Source organism: Fusarium venenatum (genome assembly GCF_020744135.1).
Source record: "Fusarium venenatum strain MPI-CAGE-CH-0201 chromosome Unknown EDB82scaffold_1, whole genome shotgun sequence".
In the NCBI taxonomy this organism is placed as follows: Eukaryota; Fungi; Ascomycota; class Sordariomycetes; order Hypocreales; family Nectriaceae; genus Fusarium; species Fusarium venenatum.
The window spans coordinates 10,102,122-10,124,043 of record NW_027072129.1 but is presented as its reverse complement, the minus strand read 5'-3'; the positions used below and the strand labels follow the sequence as shown (position 1 = coordinate 10,124,043).

The 21,922-nt window shown below is 47.1% G+C and overlaps 6 protein-coding genes across 6 annotated transcripts; 4 read left to right on the top strand and 2 right to left on the bottom strand.

Annotated features, from left to right (window-relative positions):
- Positions 1–1,147: 1,147 nt before the first annotated feature.
- EDB82DRAFT_522042 (uncharacterized protein) lies at positions 1,148–1,875 on the top strand (the record flags this gene model as incomplete). The annotated part of the gene is made up of 2 exons (XM_025735542.1): positions 1,148–1,675; positions 1,729–1,875. The coding sequence occupies 2 exons, from the start codon at positions 1,148–1,150 to the stop codon at positions 1,873–1,875; spliced, it is 675 nt and encodes a 224-aa protein (XP_025587903.1).
- A 144-nt stretch (positions 1,876–2,019) lies between these two features.
- EDB82DRAFT_106358 (uncharacterized protein) lies at positions 2,020–3,210 on the bottom strand. Its single transcript, XM_025735553.2, has 2 exons — positions 2,465–3,210; positions 2,020–2,407 (listed from the first exon to the last, which is right to left on the bottom strand). Exons 1-2 carry the CDS (start codon positions 3,128–3,130, stop codon positions 2,138–2,140), a joined length of 936 nt encoding a protein of 311 aa, XP_025587904.1. The 5' UTR covers positions 3,131–3,210; the 3' UTR covers positions 2,020–2,137.
- Positions 3,211–10,663: 7,453 nt separating this feature from the next.
- EDB82DRAFT_106303 (uncharacterized protein) lies at positions 10,664–12,713 on the top strand. The gene is made up of 4 exons (XM_065606961.1): positions 10,664–10,881; positions 10,930–11,168; positions 11,229–11,999; positions 12,055–12,713. The coding sequence occupies exons 1-4, from the start codon at positions 10,803–10,805 to the stop codon at positions 12,430–12,432; spliced, it is 1,467 nt and encodes a 488-aa protein (XP_065465938.1). The 5' UTR covers positions 10,664–10,802; the 3' UTR covers positions 12,433–12,713.
- A 738-nt stretch (positions 12,714–13,451) lies between these two features.
- Positions 13,452–15,456, top strand: EDB82DRAFT_492480 (glycoside hydrolase superfamily). Its single transcript, XM_025735575.2, has one exon. The coding sequence runs from the start codon at positions 13,826–13,828 to the stop codon at positions 15,341–15,343; it is 1,518 nt and encodes a 505-aa protein (XP_025587906.2). The 5' UTR covers positions 13,452–13,825; the 3' UTR covers positions 15,344–15,456.
- A 652-nt stretch (positions 15,457–16,108) lies between these two features.
- Positions 16,109–18,867, top strand: EDB82DRAFT_106262 (uncharacterized protein). The gene is made up of 3 exons (XM_025735586.2): positions 16,109–16,317; positions 16,392–16,589; positions 16,641–18,867. The coding sequence occupies exons 1-3, from the start codon at positions 16,234–16,236 to the stop codon at positions 18,648–18,650; spliced, it is 2,292 nt and encodes a 763-aa protein (XP_025587907.2). The 5' UTR covers positions 16,109–16,233; the 3' UTR covers positions 18,651–18,867.
- A 669-nt stretch (positions 18,868–19,536) lies between these two features.
- Positions 19,537–20,120, bottom strand: EDB82DRAFT_106259 (uncharacterized protein). Its single transcript, XM_065606960.1, has one exon. The coding sequence runs from the start codon at positions 20,040–20,042 to the stop codon at positions 19,677–19,679; it is 366 nt and encodes a 121-aa protein (XP_065465937.1). The 5' UTR covers positions 20,043–20,120; the 3' UTR covers positions 19,537–19,676.
- Between the last annotated feature and the right edge of the window lie 1,802 nt (positions 20,121–21,922).

The following is a 21,922-nucleotide window of genomic DNA, read 5'->3' as shown; positions in this document are numbered from 1 at the left end:
CCGCGGGTGAGGTAATATCCCCAACCAGCTTACATTTGTTGTACATAATGACCCAAACCATCCCCTTCAACGGTGAGGGCATGGACAAAAAAGGCCAAAGCTCCCGCAGCTCTCCGCGCGCGAAGTATCTCGTGGCTTTACAATTGGTTGACCAGAGCTAAGAGAATGGAGTCTAGGCCCAGTCGAAATTGGGCAAGAGTGGATGCAATAAGGTTGACCATGCTTAGTCTCTACACTATCTAACTATGCATCGGTCGATCCTGTATTGATAATGCTGGACATAACTCTAGATAGCAGTTATGTATATATTGAATCAGAGAATGAAGATAAGAATATAGCACTACAAGAATCTGTGTAACCCACTGACATACGCCTCTGCCGCTCTATCATCCAGTAAGTGAAAACTCACATGCAAGTCTTGATATCAAGCACCCTTCCTCCACGTGGCCTTGGCAGTGGACAAGAAGCCTGCTTACCCTACATACTCGAGACATTACAGCGTAAACATGAGGTCAACATATTGATGGCTCCTCCACCATGTAAATCATGCTGATGCCCAATATTGTGGTTCCTCGGACCTCCAACTCCTCTCTCACTACTCCATGCGCCGCAGTTTGGTGGAGCGCCGCATTATAATACCCCGCCTGATTACATGATGGCAGTCAAGTGAAATCAGAATTATGTTAGACTATAAATCAGGAACACATTAGACTATAGGTCAAAGTACATACCGAATGATTCGATAAAAATATGAGACTAAAACTCAAGTTGTACAACAAATCATACTCCAATAAACAAATCTCGTATAACTTATAATTAAATGCATATGCCCTGTCTTATCATGTCGTCCCCTCATCATGACTAGTGCAACATGGTGGAGAACAGAACAATGTATCAACCCAACCTCTTAGCCAGGTAAATCAACCACACGCAAGCCTTTCTATGTGATGAAGAGCATTCCAAACGCCAACTCGACAAACAGTATAAACGCATAAGAAGTTACCCAATTGCCTTCCGACGAAGATTCGGTCAGCTTCATTTTCGCCTTTTTCTACCCCTAACTATCGACATACCCAAGCTCGTCTCACACCGTAACTTCACCCCATACCACCCACCAGGAGTCGCCTCACACTTAGCTACAGCAACCATGGGCAGCGCAGAAACACTTCCTTTTTGGAACTACAATATCCCAGAAGATCAGAGAACAGACGAGTGTCCTGAGTTTCTTCTTACTACACACGAAAAGGACAAGGGCATTCTTTCCACGCCAGACGAAGAATACCATATCTCAACATGGGACGAGGTCCGCAAAATCATTGAAGCAAACCGTCTAGAGCTCTTCAAACGTGTCCCCTCAGAGCTTCGCCGCTATAAACAGTTTACCTTCCATCTCAAGAAAACCTACGGCAGTGTTGCCAACTTCCTCCTTGAGCATCGTCTTGGATGGGCGCCTCCTGTGAAGCCGCGAGGAGCACCTTTTGAGTTTGAGGATGACTACAAGATCTTATGGAACGATGCTCCATATGGAATTGATCCTAGAATCGCGCATCTTGTGGTCTGGACAAAGTTCGATCTTGAGGAAGACCCTGCAACGGGCGATTTGACAGACAAGGCGAGGAAGGAGATTGATGATTTCGTGACAAGAACGTTTCGAGCACATGTCCCAGAAGAAAATGTACGTATTATCTGTCGTTGACGTTTCTCTGTTTTTGAAGCTTATGGGTGTAGGTTCTCTGGTTCAGAAACTGGCAAGGTCTGCAGTCAGTGAATGCCATCCAGCACCTACATGTGATGCTCTTCAACCCAGATCCCGACTTTGTTCGGAAAACCACAAAAGGCGATGTCCCCCGAGCAGGAATAGAAGTGAACAAGTGAGTATGACTTGACGCAGCGGGCTTCATCAAACGTGCTTTATATGAGGTGGGTTGCAAAAAGTATGCCTAAATGTTGAATAGGCTATACACTTGATCTATGCTATCTTGCGTTATGTACAACATGTGCAAACTGTTGAAAGAAACCCGTGGCTAGTTCAAAATACCATGCCAGGTAGAACGTGACCCAAACATCCTATTCATACATTGTCGACTTTTCTTCTCCCCTTGCTTCTGACTAGTGTCCAAGATGGCGTCGTTCTATATTACGACTTGCCTGAACCTGCAACCTTGTTCCTTGTGTCGTCAAACCTCACATCCTTGGTTTTTGAAACCTTAATCTTGACATCCTCAGTCTTGACTGTCAACTCAACACAAGCAGCTTCAGCAAGTGGCACAGCTGTGGGCTTCTCAAGGCCAATGCGAATGATCTCTCCATAAAAGTCATCCCGCTTGGTCCTCAGTTCCCTGGCAATGTGGAAAGCAATGCTAGCCGCCAAAGCCTCCAGAGTTTCGAATGAGGATTCCGACATGGCCTGTACGAGTATGTGTCAGTGTTTAGGTGGTATGTCGGCCACCTGGATTTTACTCACATCAACGATAATGCTTTCTATGACGGCGTAGTTATCATGGGCTGTCTGATACTCATCTATCTTGATGTTTGTGATAACAACTTGTTTGGCGTTTCGCTCATTGCTGTTGACACCGATGAGCGTAGGTACTCTGATTCCTTCCAGACCCAGTTCCAAGCTTCGCGCCGTGATGGCCGAATCAACAAAGAGACAAGAGCCGGTGAGCCTGATGGCACTTCCCATCAACGAGGCCTTAGGGAGAACTAGCGAGACTGATAGGCGTCGGATAAGGCTAGTCTGGAGGAAAGCCTTTGTCTGCTTAGCAGAAGGGTCCTTGACACCGGTATACTGGAAACCAGTAAGGTCGACCCAGAGCCTGTTCAGGACGTCACTCAGCGATAAGGCTGACTTTGGCAACTTCTCCAAAGTGCTGAGGATAGACTTGCTCAGAAGACCATAGTGCACCGTGTCGGAGTCGACCTTGTCGTCTGCTGAGGATGAGGGGAAGGCATGTGTCAGTGAGACCTCTGCGGATATAAGCAAAGGCTGCTGCTTTGAACCTCGACCCCAGGCATCCTTCGGTCCTTGGATTATTGTCTGGAGGTTTCGCACGCGGACAACAGCGACTGGATCGCCCTCGGCGTTGGATAGTCGCCGCGAGGAGACGAGAGGAGTTTCTTTGCCCATGGCTGATGATATGATGTGACTCAATTGGTTCTGAGCGAATTGACAACAAGTGGCTTGCAGTCAGTGACTACGCGACACGACGCGATGTAAGAAGCCTGTAGTTAGAGAAGCGCAGTAGGTTTATGTTGATTTGGGGAATGTTTCTATTGGTGGTTGTTTGTTTAGTTGTTGACTCTGGAGTACAGAGTTATGTCATTTGTGTGACTTCTGTGTGAAGCTAGAATGGCAAACAGCAGCGGGGCAAGCCTCGTCGTCCAACTATCTCTACAGCCCAACAACAGAGTAACATCACCAGCGCCCGTCATACAATATCGTTATTTAATATACACGGATTGATATTTACATCATGGAAAATTCATTTGACGATATTACTCAAGTTGTAGTGTTTTGAAGTACTGTTAAATGGATGTTTGGAACAAACACTAGGTTAAAACAAGATTATCACCCTTTCACTACGATTTACAGTTAGACACGTCTAACAAAGAGCAGTACAAGATGAAGCTACACACCAATGCTATTCACTTGGTATCATGTTACCAACATCTTCTTTCTTCTTTCCCAGGTACTTGTTGTCGCTCGCCCGATTGATGTGAACAAATACAGATCACGTGATGCTCGAACAGCTAACTTACCCTACACATATCTACTGGTCTTGATACAATGTTACTCACAAACCCAACTACTTGACACAGATATCATCAGTGTCTCTTGAACCAATATCAACTATTTATAGTGAATCGTCGCCTAAGATCATTTTGATAACTTTATAAAAAAACAATGGCGATCGTGAAATACATTTGACGATCCACCCAGAGTACGCAAACAACCAGTGTGAAGTTCACCCATGAAGCATTATGATAAACCTGCTGATGTACGCAGAGTTTGGAACTAAATACAAACCTCAAACGGTCTGTCACCGGTATACTACCATCTAAACTTCAGAAAGCCACCCGTGATGGCATCCTTCCTGCGGTTCGCACAATCCTCATCCTCTCACCCACCCTACCACCGCAGCGGTTCTCAGGATCAGCATTCCGTCGTTCGGACCTTTGGTCTAGGACCAGGGTTTCAAACATGTATTGGGGTTCCTCTCATGCACTTGAACCTGCATATGTATTTGGCCCGAGCCAGCCCTGTCTCGCCTCTCAATCTGTAGCCTTGTGCTGCTTGCAAGGGTTCGAGTCCCGTTCGGACCAAGTGGTCGTATGAGGAAGCTCAGGCACGTAAAATCACGCAGCGCCGCGTGTTGAAGTCGCATTTCCGATGGGGAAAAGAACAAGAGAGGCATTCGCTTCCAGAACATCGGGTTAACACTTGTAGCCGTTCGGAAGACCAATCTGTATAAGGCAACTGCAAATGCCTGACAGCATTACGGATAAGACATGTGTATAATATAGCCTTGAGGTGATCCTCAGGGTCCGTGATCTTAACCCACGGCCGCATCGTCCATGAGTCCACTGTTAAGCTTGCTTATCTATCTCGCTTAACAGCAGAACCAGAGTCGCCTAAACTACGCGGTTGAAACACAGACGACTATGACCACGATGACGAGGTCCTGATGGTGGAGTAACGAAATAGGAAGAGATGAAACGTGACAACGTAGTCGGGCAATGTCTCCAGGCCGGTCCTTGCTTTTTCGAAAACGCGGTAAACCAGCACCATCATCAACTTCTAGAGTTTAGCAAAAGTAAAACTCCATTTCAATCAACAGTTGTCAGCGCTAAGTCTCTAGAATGAGTGACTAAAAGGCCGTGTTAGCACCTTGTAACCCCCCAGGTTGCATTGGACTGATGCTACCACAACAATCAATAATGAAGATCATATCGCTGCGGCTCTCTTGCCTGGCCTTTCGGCAGAATCCGCATATAATGTTACATAACGATTTCCAGCACAAATGGAATCCTCTTCCACAACGGTAAGGAGCAGTAGCATCAACTAACCAACTTCTCCGTAGGATTCGTGTCAATAGTCCCCGAACGTACAGACAACCCTAGCCCACAACGGCGAACTTGCCCAGATTTGTATATAGCAATCTGGTAGAACCGTAACGAAACCAGACAAAGTAAAACGCCTTCCAAGTCTCTAGCTGACCGGGCCGCCGCGCAAAAAGCACAGAAACCCAACACTGACACACCCAAGTTTAATCATCCTTCGGTTTTACGTGCCAGATGGAGTTAGCTTCCTTCCCGAAAAGGGCTCATCCAACTGTACAGTTGGATATGAGAGTCAATTCAGGCTCAGATCGTTAAAATGGCTTGGCTAAGACAGAAGCTATGCTGTGGGTTTGAGGACCGTGTCATGGGCAGCTTCGCTGTTAATAGAACTAATCAAGGTCAGTGCAACTTGCTTGGTAGGCTGGTCAGTTTCAGTTTCGTGCACAACCCGCGCGTTTCATGTTTTAGTCCGGAATATTCCATTCCGCGTTCCATAGTAACCTCAATTGCATTTTGCTTTGTATCCAACTGACTGTAAACAACAAATTTATTTTCCTTACCGCTAGACGCCCAAAAGGTTCTAGACTATTTATCCGATCCGGAGAGTGTGAAAAAGGATAATGACCACGCGAACATCCTGGACTGTCTGGCTGACCGGTATGGATCATCATCTCTCGAGCCAACATGGTCGAAATTCCAATCCGAGTACTGCAGTACTTCTTGCTGTGCCACTCCGGCTAAAATATACGGCACTACCCACCTCTCGACTTCCTTGAGAGATGGGGTTGCAGAAGCAACAAGATGCAACAGTTCCGAATCAGAAACGACCTTGCGAATTGCATACGTCGGATGTAGACCGGAGACAGTACGTAGTAGCCAAGAAAACTTCCTTCTGCAAAAACCTCGCTTCCGACGGTGTACGTTATATCTTACCTGTCAGCTGGGACAATTGTTCCGTTGACCTTTATCCGATATTATGTATAATACGTATATCGATGGACCGGGGACGGCTTCCTGCAAGACAATTCAATGGCCAAACCCCTGAATGCTTCCCGAATTAGGACAATGTCCACTATTTATGGAGACGGGAAGAATATCTGCAAGGGCCGGAGCACACACGCAGCTGCAAGTATGTGGCACATCAAACCCAGGTTCTTTGACTAATTGACTACTAAGGCATGCCATCATGCCACAATTGAGGCAGTAAGAGATTCCCGGTCCTTAACACTACCAATAAACAATTATTGTAGTATCCGTTATCTTTGACAGATGTCAAGGGAGGAATCCGAAACCTTCTTTACAGCGGAGAATATTCTGTTGACTTTTGAAAGGGTTGCCAGGTCGCGAGCAACGTAGAAGCATGGCACACCAGATCAACAAGTACGTCTTGTTGCCGTTATCCGTGGAAGTGTGAGAACCGAGAGAAAACGCGCTATATCTGGGATAGGCATCTGAGCCGTACCCAACCAATGGCCCAAGGGCCTCTCCACCATCACCGAAGTGCATTTACATGCAAACAGTTCCTTTGGCAGCCTAGCATAGCCCGTGTTTACTGTTCCTCAAAGCCCACTAGCCAGGAACTCGGATGTGAGGATGCTGAGCCGCCTGGGGAAGGATCGCGGGGAAGACAGGAGTGAATAAAAGGCAACTCGGCTTGAAAGGATGACTGTACGTGTTACAAGGAACAGTGTGCTGACAGTACCATAGTATTCGCAGCCGGCAGACCTGTTGCGAAGTGCCCCAGTCAGACCCTGGTATCTCTCAGTAAATAAGAGTCTGGTCATATGCCTCATACACGAAGCTTTCTGCGGGCGATGCAGTAACAGTTGAGTTTGATAACTGGTGGTTGCATTGGCACTCAACGTTTTTGTTGAAGATATCGTACGAAAGAACCTAAAGTCAGTCGTAAGCGGAAATGCAAAGCACCACACCATCAGCTTTGCAAACTCTGCAAACCAGGTACAACGTAAGTGGCTAACAAAATAGTGTGAAGTGAGCTGCCTTGAGCATGCATCATAGTGTACAGTACCAGCATCGAATGCACCTGTAAGGCACGGCATCACTTACTTGCTGACTGCTTCGTGAATGAGGCAAGTTGCCATATTAAGGTGACAGATTATTCAGATTACGGTGGTGATAGTGAGGATGATGACGCTTACCGTATACGAATATGCCATTGACGGATTGGGAAGTTATTTGTGAAGTTATAGCACAGGAACATAGTCTGATTTGGTGATGGGTGGATGGATGTAGGTGGAAGATGTAAGCTGATGCTACTCGATTGCGTGCATCTTTAGATCTGCCATTGGCACCCTTTCGACAACCCTGAAGAAAAATTTCGTTGGCGAAAGTTGGCGAGCTTCAGGTGGTGGGAAGCGTAGCATGCGTAGGTACTATGATGGTCAGTATTGTTAGGTCCATGATAGTGGCCGATGATATATATGTATAAGATAGGTGTTAATGATGCGCGCTTTCTCATGCTTAGTGATGTAAAAAATGAGATGTATATATATGGGAAAGTATCTTTCGACAGCGATTGGACCCGACAAAGTTGATGATAGTGGATATATCGCAGAGTGTAAAAACCAACACACAAATCAGAAGTCAAGACATGTTGTTGGAAGGAGTAACAAGGTGATGATATTGCTAAGTGGCGAAAAAAGAGCCAACCAACAAAAACCCGAAGCCAGGAACCGAGCAGTACCTAACACTAACAGAATTGACAGGGACCAGGACAAGGGAACCGCCCATGGATGTGACTGACCAGGGATCGACAAGGGTTCAAGAAGGGCCGAGAAGCCAGTAAAGGCAAAGAGACAGCAGCTGTCACGTCCCCCAAGACAGTGTTGGAAGCGAATTGTGAAGGAGAGACCGTTAGTGGTTAAGGCTGGCGCGCAGGCTTGTGATCTGTTGATGGTGGCTTTTCGTATGCGGCAAATGGCGAGCGTTGAAAAAGACGTTGAGATGTTAAATTGGAGCGTGTACATACGCGATTGATCAGAACGTCACTTGCCAAGAGCTGACTTGCTTTTTTCGCTAATAATTGTTTGGAGTAGAACCGTAGGGCTCATTATTGAATATCGATAAATTAATTAAAAAGGAAAATGTTTATGGATGATGAGAGAGAGTATTACCACTTACCTCGAGAAATGAAAGACAACTTAGCTTGTCCCTGGACAAATAGACTCCACTGCCTGTCTGCCCTGTGAAGTATTGCGAAGTATGGCAGTTGCAGTGGAAAGAAACATTTTGTGGACAGATGAATGATAACCATCCGGGGGAAGAAGAGGGAGAGGCCCACCAGATCGATGCCTGCAAATCAATCCAATCCGACCCCTGTGCAATTCAATTCAATTCAATTCCCACTCGCCAAACAACAAAAAGAAAATATCAAACGTTGATTTTTACCCGAGACATCGCTAATATCACTGTGCTTTATACGCCTATTTTTGACCGTTGTTACATACTATAATGGCATCGTCGTATTGAACTGAACTGTAGCGCTCTCAACTCTGTTGAGTCATGAGAATAATTGCCCGCATACGAGATCGGTACTTCTCTTATTGGTTGCCGATCAAGCTCCATGCCATACTACTGCCAGTGGATTGGTTACACCACGCTCAGTTCACTTTGTTTCGGGTCAGCTTAATTTAATCTACAGCAGGTCTCAGCTCAGCTCCACGACTTGCAGTAGCCAGCTCCATCATTGCCGTATTGCCAAATTTTGAAACGAAGCACGGTCGACTCCAAGTCCCAAGAGCACCTCTAGTCGACAACCGTCTGCGGTGTTGGAGAACTGTGGCGCGAGACCTAACGTGGTTGTGTCTTGAGCTTGTTGACAGATTCCCATGCGTTTAATTACACTGATCACTAAAGTGGCTCGGCGTCGCTATGACTTCGTTCTCGGGACGTCACGTTTCGAAAAGCACTCGGAACAGGATGGCCTAAAACACTTCCACATTGGCTCACAGACCTATGGATAACCCAACCGAAGCGCGGCTAAGCCGTGCTCCTTCACATATAAATAACAAAGCTTGGCAGGAGTCCTTCTATCTAAGCTCTCCCGTCAGTGTGGTGCTAATGAAAAGATGGCGCCTTTCAGGTCTTCAACAGTATACCAACCAATTCAAGGTTAGTCTAAGTCCAACATCCCATCTATTGATGAGAAATGTGAGCGTATGTAAACACCAATGGTTGGTCTGCTCGCAGGATTCGTCATGTTGCATACATGTATGCTATGGCTTTCACCAACAGGTGCTGTTTGGTTGAGAAACCACCAATAATCAGTTGTCGATGCACTTGTTTTGTCGAGGCATTTGTTGATAACTGACCGCTGTAGATCTACCACGACGCCCCAGACTCACGGACCTTAGTCACCTGTGAGGGTGCGACGAGCTAGAATAGCGTCACACCTGATACTTACCTACCTATTTACCTTGGGTTGTGGAATTATCAGTCTTCTAGACTACATACTACTAAGATTAATTTATTAATGTCCCCCATTGCTAACAGACGCTCATAGTTTGTTCGAAAAGCTCATCCGCAGCCCTGTGGATAAATTCAAGAGCCAGAGTCAGAAAGACCCGAGCAAGGTAAAAAGTGACAGGGGTGTGTCGGGACAACCAAGACATGCATCGACGACCCCTGAGTCTCCGCCTTCCACATTGGCACATCCAGGCACGCCAGGTACGACAGGCACCCGCACCACAGCTTCTTGGAAGACGTGGTGCTTCTACTCCACCCACTTGGAGACCCTCGTCTGTGTTAAGCTTCGCCTGTATTGCGTAGTCTACGTACCTGCAAAGGAGGGCACACATTAGGTACTTTGGCTCACTCTCCTCTGCCCAGACTCTGCACTTTGACGGCACCGATGCACGGCAGAGTGGGTCTTTCCCAAGTTCAGCAATCCTTGTACTCAGGTCCTCTTCCATTGCTGGACGCCGCCTGCTTGTCATCACCGCCCGCTCCCCCAATCGCACGTCGAGTCCTGGTGCTTAGCAGTCTCAGCGCCTGCAACTCTTTTGGTTTGGTCCCCATCAGGGCCCTATTGGCCCCTGCTCACTGCCCCTAGTCCTGGTTCGCCATGTCTCTATGTACTGATCCAGGATGCTCCGAATAGATGGGCGAGATGCAGGTAGACAGAAGGAAACCTTACCGGACTCTAACATGGCAGGGGTGTTTGGGAGAGGCAAAGCATACAACCCTGTTGCATCCACCTTGACTTCAAGTGTCGTTCTCGATTCCCCGTTGTCAGTGCTCGAGGGCCCCGTATTGGTCCTGGTCAAATACATACAGAGATCTCCCTTCATCTCCATTCATCCCATGAGCTTATATGTCCCGTCTGCCCTCCTCTCCATACGAGTGACTCTGAATTCGCAGGTTGTTTCAAGAGTCTAAGTGCTGGCTGCACGGTGTTGCTGTCACACTTGTCTAACAAGTTTTATTGTATAATATTCTGATCGTCATCATACATCTCTCTCTACTGTCATACCTTTCTCTCTCTTCTCGAAACTATCTCGGCGCTGCCGTCTTGTCACACATTTTCGAACCGCCGTCAACGGAACGCCTGTTATGCTTTAAACTGATTCAACGTCGACTATCACGCCTCTCTAACTGGTATCGGAGGGAAAAGTGCAACACTCGACTACAGACGTCTTGCTTGGGCTTGGGCTTGGAGTATCTTTTGGCTGGACTATCGATAATTCGGATTGGCACGGCAAGCCTGCCCATTCTTCATCATGGCAAACACAACAATGGGTATCAACATGTGCCCTCCGCCATTTTATGATGCCGCTATATTTCCTGACGATGGTGGATGTAAGTGAGCTGAGCCTGGAATACAGGTCTCCTTTCTAACGAATGTAGTCATCGATGGCCGGCTCTGCAAACAGATAGGCAGTACGGTGTGCTGCCTACCTTGTCCCATGACGGACTGGGTTTACCCCGAACGATTTGAGACATTAACTTCAGTTGCAAACTGGGTGTCGCTCGCCAGTCAGATATGTTGTCTTTTCTTACTTCTATCATGGGCATGCCTCCCTGTTGAAAAAACCAACCGACATTACTTGAGCATATGCCTAACCATTGCTATTCTACTTATGAACGTGAGTGATATCAACACTTGCCTAGACGTTGACTACAGTGATTAATCATTCAAAATATAGATGGGCTTCGTGGTTCCCCTCGTAGCACAGCCCGAGCAATGCTACAATGAGATTACACCGCACAGCATGCACACCAGCAAGGTCTGTGGTGCCTCTGGTACTTTCATTCTTCTAGGAGGCTGGGCAGGCGTCATGTGGGTGTTCCTCAGATCGGTGTCTCTCCACCTTCAGATTTGCTGGCAAGTCCTTGTTGGCAAGAACTTCATGATATTTGCTCAAGCAGCAGGTTGGGGAGTTCCTATACTGGGAATTATTTTGGCCCTCGTCTTCAGTGGCGTCTCGTTCCGTTTTGGCAAGACATGCCACATCAACCACGAGAACAGCTTGGCCGACTTTTGGATTCCACTTCTCCTCTTTGCTGGACTGACAGTGATCATCACATTCGCCACTTTTGGCTACTGTATCAAGGTCTACCTGGCATCCTTGTCTGATAATGGAGCATCCTCCGAGGGTTCCAGTCTGCCTACTTACACGCATAGCGTCAAGACCATGAGCCCACGACAAGTTTACCGCCGAGTCCGTCGTGTCATCGCCCACCAGTGGCGTGGAATCGCCATTGTACTGATCATTATTGCCGACGTCATCTTCTTTTCTGTGGTTTTCGTCTTCCAAGACAACGTTGTCCAGTCCGTTGCGGACGATCCTGAAAAGGCAAATGACTGGGTTGGATGCCTTTATCTTACAAAGGGCAAGAAGGAAGAGTGTTATGACGAGGCATCCGGCCTAGTTATTAACGAGGCAACTGTGACAGCTGTGCTTCTTCTCTTGGCGGTATGTGTTCCCGTGAGCAATGCATTTATCGAAGTAATTACTAACAGTATGATAGTTCAACGGTATGTGGCTAGTCCTCTTGCTGGGACGATTGTCTATGATCCACGGTTGGATCGACTTGATCAAACGACCATTTGTCCGAAGCAAGAAGGAATTCGTATCGGTCGATGCGCGTGTCGACGTCAAGAGCCAGCCACGCTCATACGAGATGCTTTCAAGAGATTCGAGCGCTGCAGTAACACCTATCTATCCAGCGGCGAAGTCTCCAGAAGATGGACGAAGAACACCAGACTACTTCGGCAGCACAGCTCGTTATCATGCGCCTGCCAGATCCTTCTCAAGCCCTAGGCCACTGCCGGACCAGGGCGCGAACTCACCCCCACTACCGATCTACAACAAAGAGATGAACCCTCTCGGTATGAACCGAACATAACAAGGGCTGATTACAGAAGCGAAAGACCCCAAAAGGAAAACATCCCAAAAGGGATGACTAATTCATATTCAAACACTTTTTTCTATATAATCAAAAGACATCCGGGAACAATGGCAGAATCGAAACCTTCCCGGAACATGTACCAACAACGCACAGTCGGCCAAGTCCTGGTATCGCGTGGTCAGTTATCACTCGCTGAGCGATTGAGACCAGCGGCCGAAAGCACAACCTCATCAAGAGATGGAAGACGGCGACAACAGCCGCAATTTTATTTTCTTTGTTCGAACTTGAGATGTGAAAAAACCATCAGCACAACTGCAAGACGTTAGTGCTTGTACGATTCAACCTTGCAGTGCAGGGAGATGAGAGAAGAAAAAGGTTGGATGACGATGATCTGAGGCTCCATATATGGACGACATTGTCTCGGACACTATATTAGCGGACTGCGGGAACAGACGAGGATTAACGGAGCTACGGATCTAAGATGATTCCGCACATGCCGGTAGATCCAGGACGTCGATGAGGATCGAGGGCAATTGCAATTGCTAATGACTGTAAATACTAGTCGACCTGAATCATGCCCATGTGTTGCACCGTGCCGGAAGTTGCGGATTTAGGAAGCAAAGAAGTGATGGCAGAGGCCGAGAACGAATCATCGTGTTCGAATTCGGGGATTTCTCGAAACGCCAAGGATCGCCATGCGTCCAACATCTGACATCTCATCCGTCTGGATACTTTAACGTGCCGAATGATGGCATCTTTATAGAATATCATAACAGTCAATTACTTAATCATAAGATATCAAGTTATAATATTATACACTACCAAGAAGAAATTTCTCTATGCAGCGTGCCGATTAGTCAATGAATAAGCCCAAGCTCGGGCAATGACGAAATTGAGGTTTCTATCCAATGTCGTGTCGCGTGAGTTGACGGCCAGTCTCCATCAACCACGCTCTCTTAGTCACAACGCCATGCATTCTCTTCCGGATGAGCCGGAAGATGAGACTACCTTGAAGACTTGGCAATCGGATTGATTGATCTGTAATATGTTAATCATTACTTTGTAGTGCTATATGACTCCGCGGTGAGTGAGCTCAACGCATAATAAATAGGCCCCGAGCAGCCGTCATAATGCAAGACTTTATCTTTATTTAACCTGATCCTGTCCTACTGTGCTCTTTTTCACAACTAGGTTGTCTACAAACAATAGCAACTTGAGACATTGCAACTCAACTCTGACAAAGCATCTGGACCAAGTTTTGGATATATCAGAATCAATCAACCAGTTTTCCTAGAACCGAAAAAGATATAACTTGATCTTCCAAATTGTCAAAGATACAACAACACCCGGTCAGAAACGTGACTTGAGGCTCAAGCCAAAAGCCAACTTGATGGTAGCCATGTTTTTGGCCTTCCGGAACCGGCCCCGCTCTCCGACGTCGCCGATGGACTTCCAAGATCACTCACTGGGCGATTGGATAGATGTTGAGCAGGACATGAATGTTGAAGAAGAAGATGAAAAAAAACAAGATGAATCAGACTATTCGAAAAGGACAAGAAAACCAGCGCGACACGTTCGTTTTGCCGATGACGGGAAACTAAACACGAAGATCGATACAGCAGCACAAACTAGTACACAAATACGAAGATGGAGTTGTCTACTTAGTCCGAGTAGCATTATACTTGTGGCTGCGACAATACTGTTCCTCGGAGTTGGCTATGTCTATCAATGGAACATCGAAACTGCGTTGCATCAAAGTTGGATTCCAGATGCTGCTAGCGAGCGCTTCAGTCACAACCCGTTACCTCCGTCGCCGGAGCATCTTCAGATCACCAACTATACGCTACCGCTACGAACGCAAGGTCGGGATATTGTTGACGCCAACGGCCGTCGTTTTAAGATGGCATCGGTGAACTGGTACGGCGCGAGCGATGAGTTCTTCGTTACCGGAGGATTGGATATCCAGCATCGCGACGAGATCGCCAAATCCATCAAGAAGCTCGGGTTCAACAGTGTTAGGCTACCTTATGCGGATGAGTTGGTCATTAAAAACCCAATTGTTGACGAGAAACACCTTCGCGCGAATCCTGATTTGGTAGGCTTGCGGGCTTTAGACATCTTCCACGCCATCGTCGGAACTCTTACCAAAGCCGGTATTGCAGTTATCGTTAACAATCACATCACCAGCGCAACATGGTGCTGCGGTGCCAACCCTTGTGATGCAGGCTGGTCCAATGATCACCTGGGTCCTATCTGTCGAGTAAGACAGACCGAGGAAGAATGGATCCAACATTGGGAGATGATTATGCTACCGCATATCAAGAACCCTCTTGTCATTGGCGTTGATCTGAGAAATGAGATCCGTGGACTTTGGGGAACTATGCCGTGGTTCAAATGGGCACCGGCTGCTGAAAGATGCGGCAACCGACTTCTTCAGATGAACAGAGACTGGCTTGTCATAGTCGAGGGTACTGAATCCTCCAATGATCTATCCAGCGTCTGCAAGCATCCTATTCTGTTAGATGTCGCCCACCGATTAGTGTACTCGGCACATGTATACGCGTGGTCCGGCTGGGGCAGCTGGGAGGGTCGATTCCTGCAGCGCGACTACAAGTCATTTGCGAAGACAATGCGACATAACTGGGCCTATATCCTTGAGAAGCAGATTGCCCCGGTATGGGTTGGTGAGATAGGCGCTCCTGTACAGCCGTCAGTTGGTGATATAAATTACTGGCAGCATCTAACGCGGTTTCTGCAAGAGATGGATGCCGATTTCGGATACTGGGCCCTCAATGCGCGCAAGCCAAAAGGGAATGCCACCGAGAGGTACGGTCTTTTGCAGGATGACTGGAAGACACCAGTGCTTGATTACCGGATGAAGGATATGCTGGAGCTCATGGCGGCTTGAACACGTTGAATAATGTATTGGATGACTATGGATGAAATAGCAATGGATTTATGGTTTTGATTTGGAGGATATACCTTTATAGCGCAATTGATATTATATATCTATATCATTCAGCTTGATGTGTGGTGTTTGGACGATGTTGTGTTGAAAGTTTAACTGAGTTGAGCACTGCAGAAACATAATCGTAACTTGCTGCATGTTTCGCTGCTAATGTCTAGGGACTAAGACACTGGAGATACCATTTGTGGTAAGACATACATGTTTGATTCTACAACAGTTGCCTTTATAAATAGTAGGTTATATCAAATGACAATCGAAATAGAGTTTACGTTACCTTAGTAGTCTAAATGATTCCCTGTCCCGCTGTCGGACCCTAAAACGGTAAACTGTAGATTTTAGAATTCACCTACCTTCTTACACATTCCTCATACCTCGTTTATGCATCCCTGTTTATGTTAATCGTGACGATAGATTCAGTAACCGTTCTGTAGCGATTATTCGTTTACGCGAACCAAACGGGCTGCTTATCGATAACAATCTACGTAAACAGGAAGGAACTGACGTGCCACTGCACCGCACCCCGCGACGCTCAATTCAGCCGCTCACATTGGACCGGACCTTCCAAGAAGGCACCCGATAACTGAGATCCTCTCTTGCCTGCACTGTGGTAGCCTGGTCTGGCCGTGTTGTGTTGTACACTCACTCAGCTTCTGCATAAACAACATTCCGACACATCGGATTAGATCAGATCAGATCAGATCATATTGTCGGTATCACCCTCGGCTGCTGAGAACAAAAGAGACGAAATAAGCGAGTCAGTTTATGTCATCTTTAGACTGGCTCCCACATCATTTATTTCCTCACCCTACAGTCAAGGTCAACTTTTGCTGATGGCAAACCAACAACAACCCGGCAACCGCAAATTCCAGCCAATATCCGTCGGAAAATGCTATGCGCAAACCGCCACAGATAGGGTAAGTCTCTTGCGAACTTGAATTCCTGTGCGGGTGTCTCTTTTACTGACGCCGATTCCTTTGCGAATGAGTAGTTTGGCGATGGCGCCAAAGCTGCTGTCCGTGATCGCGAGCGGTTGAACATGGGCCTGCACCCTCAGAGCTCCGAAGTCCCCTTTGTTTGGCCTAGTAACGATTCGGACGACGAGAGACACAGCGGATCTATATACCGATTAATACCGTCCATGCAGAAGTTCAGAGGCAACCTGACTGCCCTCTCCCAAGTATACAATGTGCGACCATCTCCCCTCTGTTGTGTTTACGATACTAACTGCTAATTCCAGCTCTACTTTTCTGCATATCAAGGCCGAATATTCGTCTACAGACCCCGCGCCGCCCCGAGTCAAGCACTCCCGAGTCAACCTGATCTACAACTCAAACCTAAAGCGAGTAGTGTGGCTCGAGAGGTAGGAGGTGCACTCGATGAATCCAGGCCGCATACCGTGAATAATATGACAATCGGGTTCCTTGGCGATGAAGAAATAGTCCTTGCGTGCTACGATGATGGCGACGTGGTTGCATTTTACACCAAGGACCTTGCGAAACGGATCTTCACAGGCCACGGTACGACCGATATGTTGCGCAAAAACCAAACAGCTCCGAAGGAGTTCTTTCATGAGAATGTTGGGATATCAGCTTGGGGTTTGGCTGTGCATCGAAAATCTCGTTTAATTGCTGTCAGCTCGAACCGTCACGAAGTGGTTGTCTTCGCCCTTGCCTTGACCCAAAAACCCCCGAATCGCAGGACAAGTGTATCCCGAACGACGCAGCTAGCTATTCAAAGACGGACCCGAAACTGGCGAATTGTGATCCGATTGCCTTCAGTCGCAGACAATATCCCCAATGTCTGTTTCATAGACGATCGTCAGGGCAATGCGCAGCGTGTCGGTGCTGTTGATGTCAAGGGGAACGCATGGCTTGCAGATATCTGGAAAGGGAACGTAGGCCCAGTGGAGGTCCGACCGATATCCGAGACTCTGATACGGAGTGAAGAGTTCTATCCCGCTCCGTCTAGAGGATGGGGAATATTCGCCCTCAATGAAGGGGATTTCCTGAAAGTCAAAACCACGGAGGAGCTATTTGGTTTACCTTCAGATCAACTTGAAATTATTCCAGCGGGCAATGGGCAACCTCTGGTGAACATTAGAAATGCCCTCTCCAAGATTCCTGACAACCCTCAATTGATCCCGCCACCTCTCACAGCCGTGCCAACTATCCCTGGCCCGGCTATTTGGGAGCCGGGTTTGTTCCAGCCATGGTTTGCGATGCCGGATGGAACAGGATTACTAGGCAGCGATGGAAGCGACGTTGCAGGCGAGGATGAATTTGAAGACACCGAGGAAAGCGACGAGGAAGGCGATACGGACGAGGACTCTGAAGTTGATACGGAGGCTGCTACCGTCACGGTTACTGGTTGGAGCGCTATTAACCACATTCAAGCCCATGCGCAGGAGCATGGCAGTGGCAAGTCAGCCGCCAGTCTTCCCGATAACCTGTATGCGTGGGATGAGGCGTTGAAACAAGACGACTTCAAAGGGCGGCAATATGGAAAGGAAGTCAAGAACGAAGCTGCTTCTGGAGACATTGCAAACCCCTTCAAACTTGACATGACATACTTTCCTCATAACAACACGGTATACCCAACGCTCCGGGACACCATCCCTATGATGAAATTCTTGGGGAATAGTAGATCCACTGAGCATAACCGACATCCCTTGACACCGCAGGCTCATCTGGCAGATCTTGGGAAGAAGCTGTTTCTTCTAAGGACATACGAGAAAGACATCGAGCTACGTTCATTCACCGGATCGACAAGTGAAAACTCACCATCAGAGATCGGAGTTGTTTGTCCCGACGTACTGACGTTTGGACGCTTTCGAAATGTCGGGCTGCGAGGGCACTTTCACGCGACAAGCAGGCTGAACATGATTGCTTTAGCCCCTGAGCTTTCTCTCATGGCCATTGGGTCACCTACTGGACGGGTTGTGATCATAACACTAACGCGAAAGCCTTGCCCTAACGAGCACCATGAAATTACCTGGGAGCACGGATTTCGAGTAGAGTGGGTGCTACCGACGGGATCTGATGAGGCCAAACATCGCAAAACCTTGCGACCTATGCACGGAATGGCTCTGGGTCCAGTCCAGACGGGCGACGATGTCGGAGGTAAGGTTGGAGGTGGAGGACCAGCAATGCCACGGCGATATCGGCTGATGCTGCACTACCGAAACCACGATATCTTTTCTTATGAGTTGACACGGGAGGAGCAAACAGGCAAATTATGCATTTTCTGATCCCAGGCGTTTTGATTCGAACTCCCTTTGTTGCTTTCCCATCCCAGGACTCTCCTGGTTCATCGATACCCGGCGGGTGCCTTCATCATGTTAGGCCGGAGTTTTGGCGTCATGGACAATTATCATGGCAGTTATTCTTTTGGGGTAGCTGAAATTCTCAAATACCGTAAGTGTACTGCGAAATGGAGGATGAGCGGAGCAGTTCACAATCGCGCATCCGCCTCCCAGAGGAGCAGAAGACTCGATCTGTCAGCATAAGGGGCGAAATAATTTAGTCAATTTATGCCATTTATGACGGGCTCTTATCAGACTGTATTTCCGGCACCCAAGCTCAGGTTCCAAGTTTTCTACTATCTTGAGCATCGATCACTTAAGCGCCGTACGTAAGTAGTAGCAGGCCGTAGGTCTATCGGGTGAATTAGGCTGGTTGGCCATGATGAAGAATAAGAACCGGAGCGAAGGGTGGAGGTCAAATTGCCTCGGGAGCGGTGACAATTATGAATTTGTATTTACAGTTCTTAGTTCGTTGCTTCATCTCACCTTGAGTATGTATGCATCCGTATCTCGGGGTTCCGGGTCGGCGGGACGAGGCAGAGCCACCCCGCAATCCGTTCCGGGGAGAAGGACAAGACGCAGAAAGTCTTCTAGAAGAGGAGTGACGGTAGTAAAGATAGCTACGACAGTAGGAAAAGGGAGTGTGGGAGCTGGCAGATTCTGGGATATGACCAAGTGCAATTTGTGTTGATTTGATGACAGGCTGACTCTTGATTGGTTAAGATGCTGCAAGGGCAGATAAGACGGAGAAAATCATGTCTGATCAAGTTGTAAGGAGTGAGTGTGATTGGATAGGTTAAAGCTAAAACCTGGGGATAGAAGCTGGACATTGAAGTCCTGTCAGTTTATGGGAGACGTCATGGAGAAGATATGTCGATGAGGGAATCTTGTGAAGAGGAATGATCAACTTCCGAAAATGAGGCTCACTACTAATGGAAAGTGTCATGGATATTGATATTCTAGTGAACGATCTCACCGAGATAATAGTACAAACCTGACTGGATCCGTGTTAGAGCCGAGGTTTGGACTCTGTAAAGTGCCGGCATCAAATTCGGAGCAGCCCCAAAATACGTCCGAATTAACGGTACGGAAGAGAGGATCCGCCTCCCGATGTGCCGGGATGCCCCGGAATACAAGGGAGTCAACAAGCCAAGCTTTCACACCCACGATGCAGATGCAGGGCAACTGCCAAGATTTATAAAGATGTAAGCTGAGTGTCGTGTCGTGCCGTGTCACTGTAAGCTTTTCGACTTTGGGTTGCGATTGGGCTCTCAGGTACAGGATAAGAATTAAAATAAGAAACAAAATAAGAACGGTATGGGGGTGGATTCGTTGCATGATGACTGCTTGGGTACTCCGTGTAACAGAAACATAGCTGGATATATTCACATTTAGCTTGATAACAATCAATCAATCATTGAAATGATGTTTCAAAAAATAAATAAGAAGGTACTTGTTCGGATGTGCATGCCCTGCTAGCTGGGAAAGACTAGAGATATATGATTGGTTGATGAATTATTATGTGTCCATGATTTTAGCAATCGACCCATGTTCTCATTAAACAACACTTTTACTCACACGAATTGAGGATACGTACCTTTTCTTTTTGGTGATTACGGCACTATACCGAGAATGCCACAGCCTCCCCCCACAAAAAACCAACGACAGCAATCAAGTTGTTCTGATAAGAAACTAAATTAAAGTAAAAGCTCACATCGAAGAGCTGCACCTCACTTTGGACGGACAGCTCGTTTAGGACGGCTCCCGAGACCTGGGGGCCAATGACAGGCATAAAATTCTCTTATCTGGATGACGCCAGCGAGTGTGATTCACTACAGTGAAAATAAACAAGATGATGCGCACAAGTCGGTGGCGTCCCTTTTCACGTGTGAGACAGGCCAGGCAATCAATAAAAACAAGGTTAGCTAGAGTTATTTTACTTTTGCTTCAGAATGAAACCCGTGTTCCTGGTGAGAGCTGAAGTGTGTAGGTCAAAATAGCCAAGAAGCCAAGCCGATGGTGGTGGTTGCAGCCTCTTGTTTTGATATCTCGCCAAGTCTGTTACTAAGATGATTTTGATATCTTACAGAGACGCATTACCTACGACAGAGACAGAGATGAGAAGGCAATTTATCTACCTATTGCATAGGTCAGCCGATGCTATGTTCAGAACAGATTCATTGCATCCTTCGAGCTCAAGCTGGAGCTGGAGCTGGAGCTGGAGCTGAAGCCCAAATCAATCTGGTCTGATCTGATCTGACAGTATGGCCAAGCACATGGCATGGCATGGAGTTTTAAGGTAGTAATGCAATCAAACGTCTTTACACATTGTCCGCCGTAATGGAATAATCTTTACAGTTTAGTCTACCCCCATCCCTGGTTTCTCGTTGGATTTCCTCTCCGCATTTACAGACGACGATCAGTAACCCACGATTACAGTAGTTTCCGATCAAGATGCCCGTTTTATTCTTGTTGATCCACTCGTTTTTAACTATTTCGTTATAGTAGAACAATTTTCATCGTCATGATGGCGAGAAACCGGACATAGTGAACCGACAACGGCGAGGGTCTCGCATCAATTCAGGTATTATACATCATCAGAGCAGCTTTTTCAGCTTTTAATCACATTAGTGAGTAGACAAATTTCGGCGCCATGTCTATCTAGGTACATGATCCGAGTTGAGTTTCTTATCCATGTCTGCCCAGTGACAAAGTTTGAGATTTATTGTTACCCTTGATTACAGAGCAGACACAGACACAGACACAGACACAACCCTGCTTTTCTGTTCCCCGATAATCTTTGATGCTCAAACAGCAAACAATCTGTCAACGCACGACAAGGCCTTGTCTTGGGGACCAGAAAACCCCACGCTTTGTCTGTCTCCATGATATCGCGCGTCAATGGCGTGTGCCAAACGAAACCCCAGGTCTTCAGGGGGAAAGAAATCGCGTTTTAATTCCCGTCTTTTTTTCTTCGGAGGAGGATTTCCTCATTCTCTGTCCCCAGGTTCTCTTGATCCAATGAATTGAAGTATTCAGGTTTTCATGCACACCCTTGTTTTGTGCTGATGCCCAAGAAGACAGCCCCCATTCATAGTAAGTTAGTTGGTTGTACGGGCATTACACCAGACATGAAGGATTATCTGTGTGACCTATTTTGTTTTTATTTTATTATTCTGCGAGTATATTTATATAAACAATTGAGTGATCATTCGTGC